General features: G+C 33.4%; 1 protein-coding gene across 1 annotated transcript in view; it reads left to right on the top strand.

The window, feature by feature from the left end:
• Positions 1–12,699, top strand: part of LOC111086787 (putative uncharacterized protein DDB_G0282133) — an 18,759-nt gene extending 6,060 nt beyond the window's left edge. The window contains exons 5-7 of the mRNA XM_022391047.1: positions 1,423–1,550; positions 2,581–2,670; positions 9,612–12,699. Coding sequence (XP_022246755.1) covers positions 1,423–1,550; positions 2,581–2,670; positions 9,612–12,699 — 3,306 coding nt within the window. The remainder of the gene's footprint in view (positions 1–1,422; positions 1,551–2,580; positions 2,671–9,611) is intronic.
• The last annotated feature ends 1,952 nt before the right edge of the window (positions 12,700–14,651 follow it).

Here is a 14,651-nt window from a genome sequence, read left to right as displayed (position 1 = left end):
TAATGGGATTGACCGTCACATTATAACGCCCCCACGGCTAATAAGGCGAGCATGTTTGATGTGACGGGGATTCGAACCCGCGACCCGCAGATTGCGAGTCGAGTACCCTAACCACCTAGCCATGCCGGGCCACGTCAAAAAGGAGAGGTTTCGTTATTGTAGAGTCTCATTGATCAGTGTTTAATGTAAATGAACTAAAGTTGAACATTTAAATTTAATTCATGTGATGAAAATGTGCACTACGTGTCATCAGTATCTGAGTGGATATTGAAATGAATACATTTTAATCACTAGGTGACCTCAAAAATAGCCCATTTTAGTGGGAACTAGCTTCCATAAAACATTCAGTGCAATATGCCAAATACCATTCTAAAATATATATTACACTGTTTATCAGTGCTATATGCCAAATACCATTCTAAAATATATATTACACTGTTTATCAGCGCAATATGCCAAATACCATTCTAAAATATATATTACATTGTTTATCAGCTCAATATGCCAAATACCATTCTAAAACATATATTACATTGTTTATCAGCGCAATATGCCAAATACCATTCTAAAATATATATATTACATTGTTTATCAGCGCAATATGCCAAATACCATTCTAAAATATATATTACATTGTTTATCAGCGCAATATGCCAAATACCATTCTAAAATATATATTACATTGTTTATCAGCGCAATATGCCAAATACCATTCTAAAATATATATTACATTGTTTATCAGCGCAATATGCCAAATACCATTCTAAAATATATATTACATTGTTTAAAGTATGAGGTGTATTTGTAATATTTTAAAACAAAAATCCGATGTTACCTATAGGTTTAACTAATTTTGTTTTGCTTTGTAAATACTCAGTCGAGTTTATGGCTGTATAATTTCACAATCGTTATCAATATAAATAAGGACATAAATTAAAATTTGCTTATTTTTATGCTTTGTTACGTCATGAGAATTTTGCATGTAACAAAAATATCACTCTGTGCGTGTAAAAACGTACATTATTTGGTACGTTAAAGTCAGAAATGATCCAGGTGATGTCCGTTGGCTACGTAGGCACTGTTCGACACGTGTGAACATATTATGCTATAAACAGATAACAAACGGCCGCTAACTTTATTAAATCCTGTAAACAATTAAAGTCATTAGAGTAATTATAACACTATCAACCATATAACTTAGTCTTAATAGTTGTGTTTATAAACATAAGCTGATTGAAACTTAATAGAGTTTAAAAATGGTTATTTAAACCTAATTAAAAACCACTTTGATTAGCTAGCTTTCAACGAAACATTTTGTATTTATAATGATTCTTACAGGTAAGACAAGATAAGCCTAATTAGAAACCACTTTGTTAAGCTAGATTTCAATTAAACATTTTGTATGTATAATAACTCTTACAGGTACGAGAGGTAAGACAAGAAGATTACGACATTGTTTTCTGGTTTCTCATCGTCTTTATTATCTTACTACTGTTACTGCTTTTAATCTGGTTGATCTGTTACTGCTGTTACTACAGAGGACGAGCTAGGTAAGCTAAATGTACTATGACGAAACGGTCATTTTTAGGGTTCTCAGAAATATACGACACTTTGAATACTCTATTATATCTCAATGCCCTTCTGTATCGTATACTGAACTTATACTTTCTGTTGTGTGTTTTTACTATAGTATTCACAAATTGAAATTGCCTTTTATAAACCTGAACTTAAATTTACATAACTTCTATACAAGTTTTCAGTAAAGTTAATACAAAAAATACATACGTCATTTCTTAGCCTTATGTATGTCTATAGTTAACTCTTAAACAAATTTGTATGTGATACTTTTGATATATGAGTCTATACTTTTATCATTTAAAGGTTTTAATTTATATTTGGTCAAGTGTTTAGCGCAACGAGCATTGTTTCTAAGTAAGGCAGTGTTGTTGTTGTTTTTGCTGTTATCTGTTGATATTTAGCACAACGAGCATTGTTTCTAAGTAAGGCAGTGTTGTTGTTGTTTTTTTCTATTATCTGTTGATATTTAGCACAAGGGGCATTGTTTGTAAGTAAGGCAGTGATTATTGTTTCCTATTGTTGTTCGTCTAGTTTTATAGGTATTTCTTGCATGTAAATATTGACAGTTAGGTGTTTTATGTTTTAACAATTTTCTTATAAATACAGAAGTGTGACAAAAAGTTTTTTATTCGTCATTTGCGGGATTAAAAATTAAATCTAAACATTTACACATCATTATTAATTATTGAAAAACGCGCTAAACACTTAACCAATTATCAATAAAAACCTTTAAATGATAAAGGTATAGATATTATGCTTGCTTTGTGGCTTGTGTCTTCAGAGATAATATTTATATTATGCAAGCTTATCCATCAAATTTTATTTGTTTTGACGTTATCGCTTTGTATGATAATAAAATATTAAAGCCATCTTTTTTTATTTCTAATTCACTTACACAATTACTGTCTCACAGTATGTTTAGCTATTCTTTTCTTGCATAAAACTGACTTCTGAATAGAAGCTAAAAGTAACTACGAGAATTTCTTGTCAATCACATAATAGGAAGAAGGACGCTGTGAACTCACCCAGTAAAGTCGGCCCCTCTGAACATGTCGTTACAATTAAAGAAAACAGTGACAATGATGGACAAAGGTAAGATCATACACAAACACAGTAAAAAATAACAATATGAATTGGAAGTTTTTCTAACTAATCTCTGTTGAAACTCATGGACTAATAACAAATATATTAATAATTTATTAGCACATTAGCAGCATTAGTCTGTTGTATACTTATGATATAACAAACAAACGTGATGCTCGAAAAACAAAACATTACTTTCAAACAAGTATCAACAGTAATAAAACTGAATACAATTATTTAAAAAAAAATTCTCGTTATGCTACTTGGAAACTAAGTTTAAATGCTGTGTTTTAAACAATTTTAGAGAATTATATTACGTCTGATAAGTAATGAAAAATATAAGAATCGATTCACAGTAAGAAATATTCTTTACTTAAACATTCACATTATAATTCAAAGTACGACACAATAAGTTAATAAACACATATAAGTAAGAAATATTCTTTACTCAAACATACACATTATAATTCAAAGTACGACACAATAAGTTAATAAACACATATAAGTAAGAAATATTCTTTACTTAAACATTCACATTATAATTCAAAGTAAGATACAATAAGTTAATAAACACATATAAGTAAGAAATATTCTTTACTTGAACATTCACATTATAATCCAAAATACGACACAATAAGTTAATAAACACATATAAGTAAGAAATATTCTTTACTTGAACATTCACATTATAATCCAAAATACGACACAATAAGTTAATAAACACATATAAGTAAGAAATATTCTTTACTTGAACATTCACATTATAATTCAAAGTAAAACATAATAAGTTAATAAACACATATAAGTAAGAAATAGTCTTTACTCAAACATTCACATTATAATTCAAAGTAAGATACAATAAGTTAATAAACACATATAAGTAAGAAATATTCTTTACTTAAACATTCACATTATAATTCAAAGTAAGACATAATAAGTTAATAAACACATATAAGTAAGAAATAGTCTTTACTCAAACATTCACATTATAATTCAAAGTAAGACATAATAAATTAATAAACACATATAAGTAAGAAATATTCTTCACTCAAACATTCACATTATAATTCAAAGTAATACATAATAAGTTAATAAACACATATAAGTAAGAAATATTCTTTACTCAAACATTCACATTATAATTCAAAGTAACACATAATAAGTTAATAAACACATATAAGTAAGATTAAAGGTTCAAAACTTTCCATGGTTTTGTTTGCAGTCACTGTTTTTACCTCCACCTAACATACTAAAATTTAAATAGTATTTTTCAAAGAAACAAATAAAAATACTCCAAATATAAGAAGCCCTCCAGTGGCACAGCGGTATGTCTGCGGACTTACAACGCTAGAATCCGGGTTTCGATACCCGTGGTGGGCAGAGTACAGATAGCCCATTGTGTATAATTACAAACAAACCAAATTTAAGAAACTAAAGGCTAAATTGATAATTTTGAATTTAAAAAGGGCTAAAAACAAACCAGATGATCTGTTGTTTACTCTAAATACTGTAACCTAATGATAACGTTTTTAGAAGATAAACTGTATACTTCGCAATGTATTTTATATGTGAACTGTTTCTAAGTTATATAACTTATTGTATTTAATTAAAGAATGTTTTTAAGGAAATGATGTTTTCATAATGATGATGTGCCATTACCTACATCATGCAACGTCTTTGCTAATGAAAATTTGGGTTTCTGTGTCTGAATCATATGAAACAACTTCCACTTTTTATCATATTATGACTAATAAACTTTGAAGTCTTTTTTCACTTGAAGGTTATGTCTGCCAAGCTCGTGGAGGTTATGCCTGGCAAATACATGGAGGTTATATGTCGTAAACAGATGGAGGTTATATCTGGCAAACTCTGTTTTAGCTGCTTCGTTCTTTGAGGGTGTACATTAATCAAGATAAAATTAATATTTCTCATCGTAACATTAACGCTCGTTTTTGCATGCGTTACGGTAGAAAAAATCTTCATTACGTAAAGTACAGCAAAATAGTGTTGATTCATCTGTTTGTTCAAACTGTTGAAATGCAACCGATTTTATTTTGACGATTTTTTCTATAGTCCATAAGTAATTATAACAGACCTGCTTTCCCGGGAATCTTCTCTACATCAATTTCTGGTTAAGTTGTATTTATTGTTCAAACATTACTTTTACTGCAAGTACTTGATTAACAGCGGTAGAATAAGAAGCGGCTGGGTTATATTTTCGGCGTTTTACTAAGCCTTTTATTTAGATAATTACTAATGTTGTTTTTTGTAATGTTTGAATGATATATGTATATCGATGTAAGGATGCTTTGCAATGTATTCCAACCTCAATTACATATGGAAATTTTATAAGTTAAGTTTGGCAATATATTCTAACCTCAATTACATATGGAAATTTTATAAGTTAAGTTTGGCAATATATTCTAACCTCAATTACATATGGAAATTTTATAAGTTAAGTTTGGCAATTTATTCTAACCTCAATTACATATGGAAATTTTATAAGTTAAGTTTGTAAATTTTATCCATTCCTGCTAATAAATCTATCATATATGAAGCGTACTGCCTCTTCATATTTTCCTAATCTTATGAAAATTATGAAAGGGATCACTCTTCCTACCATGACCTATTGCGTTTGAAGTGTTTTAGCTCTTATTATTATTAAAAAGAAATAACACTTTGTGAATTTACCCTCTACATTGAATAAACCAATGTTACAGGTGGATAGTGGGTGTTTATACCTGAAACAAAGCTGTTGTTTATACGTATCAATTTTTATAAAGAAAGCTCACTAGTTCTGTATCTATATATATACAAACAGGTTTGTCTGGTGTATTGACATCATACGTTATTGTGGGGAACTAGATGAATGAAGTATGATTACGTTTGGTACAGGAACGTAGGCAGGCAACCTTAAGATTCATTTGAATTTGACGAGCACTTCGAATCTGGAAACTATTTCAGTTTTTACTTCGTAAAGTCGATGACAAATGAAAGTGACGTTTAATACCACGCAAAGCACGAGTACATCATACGTTATTGTGGGGAACTAGATGAATGAAGTTTGATTACGTTTGGTACAGAAACGTAGGCAGGCAACCTCAAGATTCATTGAATCTGACGAGCACTTCGAATCTGGAAACTATTTCAGTTTTTACTTCGTAAAGTCGATGCCAAATGAAAGTGACGTTTAATACCACTCAAAGCACGAGTACATCTGCTGATCACCCCTATTCAGTAGACTTGCAAGGGGAGTGACGCGCTCATACGAAACATATACTGCGCGAGATTACATTTGGTAGTGTTTTTATATAGATACCTTGCTGGCTCCACCCATGGTAATAATTGTTACAAAGAAAACTTGTTGGTTATTCCTGTTGTTATGAGTAAAACTAGCTGGTTCTACCCATTTTTATATAGATACCTTGCTGGCTCCACCTATGTTATTAATTGTTACAAAGAAAACTTGTTGGTTATTCCTATTGTTATAAGTAAAGCTAGCTGGTTCTACCCATTTTTATATAGATACCTTGCTGGCTCCACCCATAGTAATAATTGTTACAAAGAAAACTTTTTGGTTATTCCTATTGTTATAAGTAAAACTAGCTGGTTCTACCCATTTTTATAAAGATACCTTGTTGGCTTCACCCATGGTTCTACCCATTTTTTAAAGATACCTTGCTAATCCTATCTGTTGTTATGGGCTGGTGATTAGGGCGCTCGACTCGCCAGATGCGAGTTGTGAGTTCGAAACCCGCCACATAATATACTCGCTCTTTCAGCCGTGGGAACGATATAACTTGACGGCCAATCCCACTATTAGTTGATAAAAAGCAGCCCCAAAACCAAGAGTTATTTGTGGGCGGTGCTGACTAGCTGCCTTCTGTATAGTCAATCACTTCAAAATTAGTGACGGCTAGCACAGATAACTCTGGAGAGCTTTGAGCGCAGTTAACGAACAAAACAAAACATATTGTTATAAATAAAACTTGCTGGTTCTACTTATTATTATAAAGAAAGATATTGTTTCTGCTACATGTTAAACCAAGAGGAACCGTCAGTGACCAGTGAATATTCTTTATTGTCTCAACGTTTCATTTTACGGCTTTGTCAAAGGGTTTGGTTTTGGTTTGTTTAGAATTTCGCGCTAAGCTACACGAGGGCTATCTGCGCTAGCCGTCCCTAATTTAGCACTGATAGACTAGAGGGAAGGCAGCTAGTGAACACCACCCGCTGCTAACCCTTGGGCTATTCTTTTACCAACTAATAATGGGATTGACAGTCATATTATAACGTCCCAACAGCTGAAAGGGCGAGCATGCTTGGTGTCACGGGTTGTCAAGGGGCAGACACCCTACGGAACACCAGACCAGCCTTAACAGAACAAACAGGTGATGCAATTAAAAATTATAACAATGAAATCTTATGTATCATCTGACGTGCGATTACGTCAGCCAAAAATTAAGAAGTAACAATAATAAAAGTATGATAAGAATATAAACACTGAGAAAAAATATTCATTTAAAAACGAAAAAAAATGAGGCATGTTAACAATGAAGTCTAACAAACCTGTAAAGGTAAACTGTAAATGTAGTTATAAAAATAAAACAGGAGGTATTCGAAATGTTCGTATAACATGTATATAAATCCACTATTTACAATGATTATCTTCTATCCCTATTGACTGAAGATGAGAAGAGACTCATTATAATTTCTATCTAAGATACCGTGGCATTTTATTTCAAGTTTAATGCTAAAAGGGAGATCGGATTGGTGCAGGAGACTGTTCTCCACCGCATGACCAGATGGTTAGGGTGCTCGACTCGCAATCTGTGGGTGCAGGTTCGAATCCCCGTCACACCAAACATGCTCGCCCTTTCAGCCGTGGGGGCGTTATAATGTGACGGTCAATCCCATTATTCGTTGGTAAAAGAGTAGCCCAAGAGTTAGAGGTGAATGGTGATGACTAGCTACCTTCCCTCTAGTCTTACACTGCTATATTAGGGACGGCTAGCGCAGATAGCCCTCGTATAGCTTTGCGCGAAATCCATAACAAACAACAAACAAACAAACTGTTCTCTACCAAGTGCTCAGTCACGGGTTGGTTTAGTATCAATAGCAATCAAGAAAACTCGCGCAGAGACTACCTTCACCTTATTACCCAATGGCTAGATAGTCTTTGCGTCTGCATAACAAGTGGTCAAAGAAACAGTGTCTGTTAATGAAGGTCCAGTTTGATGGACATACATTATACAGCTTTTTTGAAAACAGATGTTTCTGAGCTGTTTTTTTTTTTTGTGCGTGCGTGTGTAAATTTTTAGTGATTTATTGGCTACATATTCGCACTTGTAAGGATTAATATATCATATGAACAATCTATTTCTATTATACAAGTAGTTGAAGTGCTTCGACGATAGGTGAGGCTGATGGAGAAATTTCAACACGGTTTGCCTCGTTTTAGCATTAAAATAGAAATAAAATATCACAGTGTCCTGGAGAGAGAAAGTATAAGTAGTCATTTCTCATCGGATCTGAGAAGCCTTCGGTAAACAGGCAGAGAGGGTGTCCACTTTAAGTGGTGGACTTATGTATATTTTATGTGGACATCTTGGATATCTTTTACTTTATTTCATTTCTAAAAAAAAATATATTTATGGTTGTGACTACATTTACGGTTTACCTCTAAAGATTTACCAGACTTTTGTTTCGTTTTTAAATGAATATTTTATTCACAGTGTTTATATTGTTGTCATACATTTAGCATTGTTATATTTTATTGTTGGTAACGTGATTTTAAACTACGTCAGCTGTTTTTCCAGTTAAGACCTGGACTTGTGTTTACTGTGGTGTCTATGTCTCGATGAAACCGTAAGGTGAAACGTTGAGGAAATAAATAGTTTTCACTGGAAACTAGCTGCTTCTCTTCATTAAATATTACACTGTGCACTACGCTACCTGAATCCTTATGGATGTTTGTTCTAGATATATTTATTGTTGACTGAATCTATCACTGTATAAATAAGGTATGTTGAACTCTTCCAGTTGGTAAAGTTTGTTGGCTCATTCCGTTGTTATAAATAATATTTGCTGGTTCTGCGCAATGCTAGAAATAATTTATTAATGAACAAATATAGACCTTTGGTGCTAGGTTGTTTTTTTTCAAGTCACCTTCAAATTATTATTTGATAATATATTTCAATTATTTATCATCATCCATTTTAGGAAATTAGAAAACCCATAATTAAACTTTTAGAATACGTTTGCATTAAATGTAGGCTTGAAATGAGTTGGTTTTGGTAGTGTCATAATGTATTTATTTACTAAATCAATAGATGTTTTTCAAAAGAAATAAGCGAAATGCAGCTAATGCTGATAAGTTACGGTCGATTTCATAGATTGGTATATTTGTTTGTTTGAATTTTGCATAAAGCTACACGAGGGCTATCTGTGCTAGCCGTCCCTAATTTTGCAGTGAAAAACTAGAGGGAAGGCAGCTAGTCATCCCCACTCACCGCCAAGCCAACTCTAGTGGTACTGACCGTCACATTATAACGCCCTCACGGCTGAAAGAGTGAGCATGTCTGGTGGAGACGGGGTTTCGAACTCGCGACCCTCAGATTGCGAGTCGAGCGCCCTAACCACCTGGCCATGCCGGGCCCCGATTTCGTAGAAAGAAAATATAAACGAGTCACGTGTGTGTATATAGTGTACATTAAATAATTTTGAATAATGTGAGCATGTAATCGAATAAGCGAAATATTAGATATATTTATACAGTGTTTTAGATAAATGATAAAGGTCATCAAAAACAGATTCCATGTTACTGTTAATTTAACTAAGAAATATAATTTATTATAATTTAGAAATAATAAAATTACAATGCACTAGTGTAGGGAGGTGGAATGTTACGTTTCAATGCCTACTTTTGTTTTTTCTGTATGTTCTACTAGAACCCTCAGAAAACAGGTGTCCAATGAAGATGACATGCGCGTTTGGAGGTTCAATAAACATCCTGACTACGACAGAGAAGAGCTGATCAGAACTGACACGGAACATGTAGAAACTGAAAGAGAAAGGGGGACGCCTCGAGAAGCTTACCCACAAGACTCTATGAACGAAGACTATCGAGGCCGTGATAATATGGAGTATAGAGCAGATCGAGTGGAACGAATTTACCGAGAAACAAGGGGCGTTTCAGCAGATGGCCAAGTCAAAATCGCTGATCTGCCAAGAGATGGCGATAGCGGGCAGCTTGTGGGAAATAATTACGTGGTGCGCAGAAATATGGTAAATCGTCGTCGGAGAGATACAGACAGATACGAAATGTACAGAACAGAAGAACTTGATGACATGCGTTACCTTGACCAAGATGGACGAGGGCATGAACCGAGACGAAGGGAGATTCTCTATCTAAGAAGCCCTGTACATGAACATGATATTCAAACTGTTAGGTACATGGAACACAACGATGATGGACTCCATCGTAGCAATAGTCAGCCAGAACTTTACAGGGAACGACGGGATTACGTAAATACTCAAGATCAAAATGTGATTTATAGAACTCGCCCACACAAGGTTTTGTACAGGGATGACTCCTTCCGCTCAGATCCTCGAGATCATCAATTGAAGTTCTCTAGGTATCATAGGACGAATAGTGACGTTTATTTGCCAAATAGAGATAATGATATCTATGGTCAACACGTGCAATATGGCAGGCCGCAGGTAGCTTGGACTGGCAACTTTATTTTGCCAGAAGAACGTTACAGAAGGCAAGGAAAACCAGACCGGGACTCTCAGGCTGGAGAAAGATGGGCAGTTGAGGAACGCTGGGAAGAAAGGTTTGATGAAAACGGAAGAAACCAGCGTAATTATGATATTCAAAACAACATTCAAGAAAGGGAAGAAGTAGAAAAGTTTAGGTACCAGATGGGACAGCAAGGACCATCTAGTCGAGTTCTTCATGAAACAAATCTTGAACAGTCAGCTGCGGAGAACAGTTCTCACGAACCTGTAAAATACGAAACCCACCGAAACGATGCTTCAGTAGATCAAACAAACATTATCAGAGAATATCGGTACTTTAATGATGGAAAAGAATTAAGTCTGCAGAATAACCAACACATGGCCTCTTCTGGGGGAGTAAGCGAGGCTCGTCAGGGGAATAGTTATCAGACAGAAATAGAAGGTAATAGGCGGTATATTGCAGGACTTCCAAATCCATTCAGTGGAATTAATTATGTTTATAAAGACGAAGATGCAAGTAGGAGGGGAAATCAAAATTCTTTTGAAAATAATACTCAAAACATAAATCGTGAATTTATTCGTGAAATGCACATTATCAAGGAAAGACCCGTGGCCAGTATGGACAATTTTGATCATATGTCTGAGTATCAAAAGGACATTAATAACCCTGGTCAAATAAGTCAGCCAAACATGGGTATTGGAACTAATAATCCTCCAAATACTTCTCTACAACCAAGATCAGGAAACCAGAACATAGGTGATGAGGATGAAAGACAACAAATGACGCAAAGGAACCTTCAGACAGAAGAAAATAATGAAAGGGAAACAGGAAATGTGAGGAAAGATCACCAACAAAAAAAAGTAGATTTTGCTGAAATGTCTAATGTACAACATTATCACGCCAATGAAGAATACAGCTCGAAATTTCCTCAAGAAAATACCAACGATCCGATTAACTCATCATTTGATCAAACAACGTCCCATCTTGGAGATGATGTGCCGGGTAAACCTGTTTACTTCTCATCTAACAATACTTCTAACGTATACAACAACACTGTTTATAATAATAACAGTGGAGATATAAATAAGGAAGACCTTACAAAGGACACAAATAATGGAATCCACGATCACACTGCTTCTGAAGAAGAAAAGCACACAACAAATGACAGCAGTAAGCCTCACAATCAAAGTAGTAATAAACAGCGTGAAAACATTCAGAACAATGCAGATAATCTCAATTCACTTAAGGAGCAAGTCAGCGATAAACGCAACAGTAGCGATACACTTAACAATGCAACATCTCATAAAGATAACACATCAATCAACAATAGTTCTTCTGGAGCAAATGTTAATCTGCCCGAGTCAGAATTTATTGAAACTGACGGTCACAGCTTGGTGAAAACTGCCAAAAGTAAAAACACCAGTATACAAGAGTCAAACGATATTAACACAGGAAACAATTTAAACGGGCAAAAACATCAGCAAGACACAAATAACTACAACTCTGTCCACCAAAACTCAGAATATAATGTAGAAAAGCACGTTTCTTCAGATCAGAACAAACAAGTAGCTAGCACAGAAGATAACACTGTTATAAGAACAGTAAAAGAAAGTAGAACCACCGTTTACGAAACTATTATCGACCCTTCATTTAAAAATCGTCACAACAAAAGCATCGGTGGTAGTGAAATAAGCAAAAGTATTGGAGAGAATGAGTCACGTACATTCGAAAATTCCGCACAAAAAGTTTCATCAGCAGCGACTGGGTCTAAAGATCAGAGCGTATTTGATCCATTGCACGCAAAAACTACGCCCAACCTTATAGAACTGCAGAACAAAACAAAACTGGACGACATTCAGGAAACGTATAACCAAGTGGATAACAGAAATTCGAATAGAATGAGTGAGGTCAACAATACTAATAGTAAAGAAGGTGGAGTCAATGTCCTTGTGAAGACAATGAACAACAATATGCAGAGCACTAACGACTCTGATGACTCGAAACTCCAACAGCGTCAAACAAACCAGCAATCGGAACTCACTGAAACACGAAAAATTAGAAGGGGATCTCTAGATTCCTCTCTAGAACTAATGGACAATCAAACCAATCTTGGATTAAGTCATGGGAACGAGACGTGGAGCGATGATTCGGACTCTGGTATTGGTAGAGGGAATGCTAGCATAAGCATGAAAAAGAACAATTTCTTAGAGAAGAAAAGCTTGTTCACTATTGCCTATGATGGAATACAGACACGCCAGTTGAAATCCCAAGACGGGAGAATAAACACCCCGTAAATGTTTGGAATATGTTTAACTGGAACTATTAATATGGCCAGTCCTTGTAACAAAATAATCAATAAGAATTATTATATATATAAAAAGTTCGATTATTGAAGTAGCATTTCAATTTTATTTTTCCAACTGGACGATTTTCCTGGAAATCTGACGAAATTTGATTCGTTTACTGTTGAGGTAACATTCATTAGTGTCAACATTGAAGATGACTATTCTGTTTACGGCAAACTTCTTTGCACAATTCTTGTGAGTTTGGAAATTTAAGTTTAGAAATAAAATAATAGCTGTTTCTCAGCAGAAAAACAAGTAAACTTTGTAACCTTTTCAACTGTGATAGTTCGTATTGCAAAACTAGTGTTTGGACTCGTCTGTTTCTGTTACTTTGCTTGCACGATATATTTTTAAAGATATATATAAATATATATGTACATGAAATAAGTTAAAAATTTAACTTATATATATATACAACAGTTAAAAATCTTAATTTTAGATATTGCACTCAATTGATGCAAGAAAATTTAGTAACGTTAATTATTGTTTTCTGAAGTGGAGTAAGTAATTATATATATATATAACAAAGTCGTATATTTTTGTTTTAGAACACATGCTATATGGAATAGCTTGGACCTTCCTGGTGAAGTTAAAATCTAACTGGTGGATATACAACTTATTTATGTAATATGATGAATATATATAATCACAAAATGAATATAATATTCACAAATAGAGGCTTAAACCAAACTCTAACATTTGTGGCCATTCAGATGATGTATACAAATATGGTCATAGACGAGGGGGGGGGGGGCAGAACGTTTTTACACGGTATTAAACCCTTTAATTGATATAAGAAAAAAAGTATAAATGTCACGTCCAAAACAATATTTTTCACTTTTGTCCTACTGGGACATTAACCATAATGTATTTATAAGTATATTCTTTTAATCATAAAGGCAAATAATTAAATGTTAATTTTGAGTAAAAAACTGTGAAACACCACCTCCACATTGAATTTTACATATTTTTTATCTTATTTCGTAATATACCATGCTTGTTAAAGATAAGCTGGAATTAGAAATTTATAAACTTAAAATATCCAGTTTAGGGCAGGTTTGAAGATTGTTGATGTTTAAAAACAAAGATATTATATATTTTTTGAAAATATGCTCTTACCATTATCTGTTAAGATATGTCATTATATAAAGTTATTACGTTTTCAAAATATGATAAAAAAATTCAATTCGTTTTATGTTATTTTGGAAGTAGAACTGTGATTAATAATTTGCTGATTTATAAGAATCATTTCAAGAGAAAAAGAGCAGTATATGTATTCATTTGATTATCGACGTATGAGGATTACGTTTAGAAACCCATCGTTTTCGACCCAACTAAGTCCAACATTGAAAATATTAAAATAGAAGTAAATTATCTTGATTTTATTTTATTCACAGAAGAGAATTGTAATATATTATAACAAAACATCGTATCGGATTTGTGCAAAGTTTAAATATTTTGATAGTGTTTGAAATAGGAACTTAAGGTTGCAAAATCTTTCTAACTTATAGAAAAAACCTGACATATGCATATATAAATATATAAAAAACAATGAGTCCAATCAAGGAGAATTACAATAAGGTAAAATAACACGAGCTTAAGAGTCCACTTACGGATTTATTTTTTGACTGTTATAAGTACATTAATGGGGATACAAATAAAAAGATCTGGTTATCTCAAACAATCTTGAAAACAAAACTATTCTATGAACAACTTAAGAAATAAAGTAACATTAGATAGTGGAGGTATTTACGGTATTTGAACATCTCATTAATTCATTAACTTTAGGTATCCTTTTTTTTTCGTTCTCATTTTTCGTTGTTTTTTATTATTTCTTTTTTTTTATAAAATACTTTGAAAGGCTGTTGACAGTAACAGAGCTTTGTGAAATCACTACCATG

Source organism: Limulus polyphemus, unplaced genomic scaffold, assembly GCF_000517525.1.
Source record: "Limulus polyphemus unplaced genomic scaffold, Limulus_polyphemus-2.1.2 Scaffold1430, whole genome shotgun sequence".
Lineage (NCBI taxonomy): Eukaryota > Metazoa > Arthropoda > Merostomata > Xiphosura > Limulidae > Limulus > Limulus polyphemus.
Note: the sequence above shows the minus strand (reverse complement) of the source record. Positions and strands in the feature narration are given on the sequence as shown.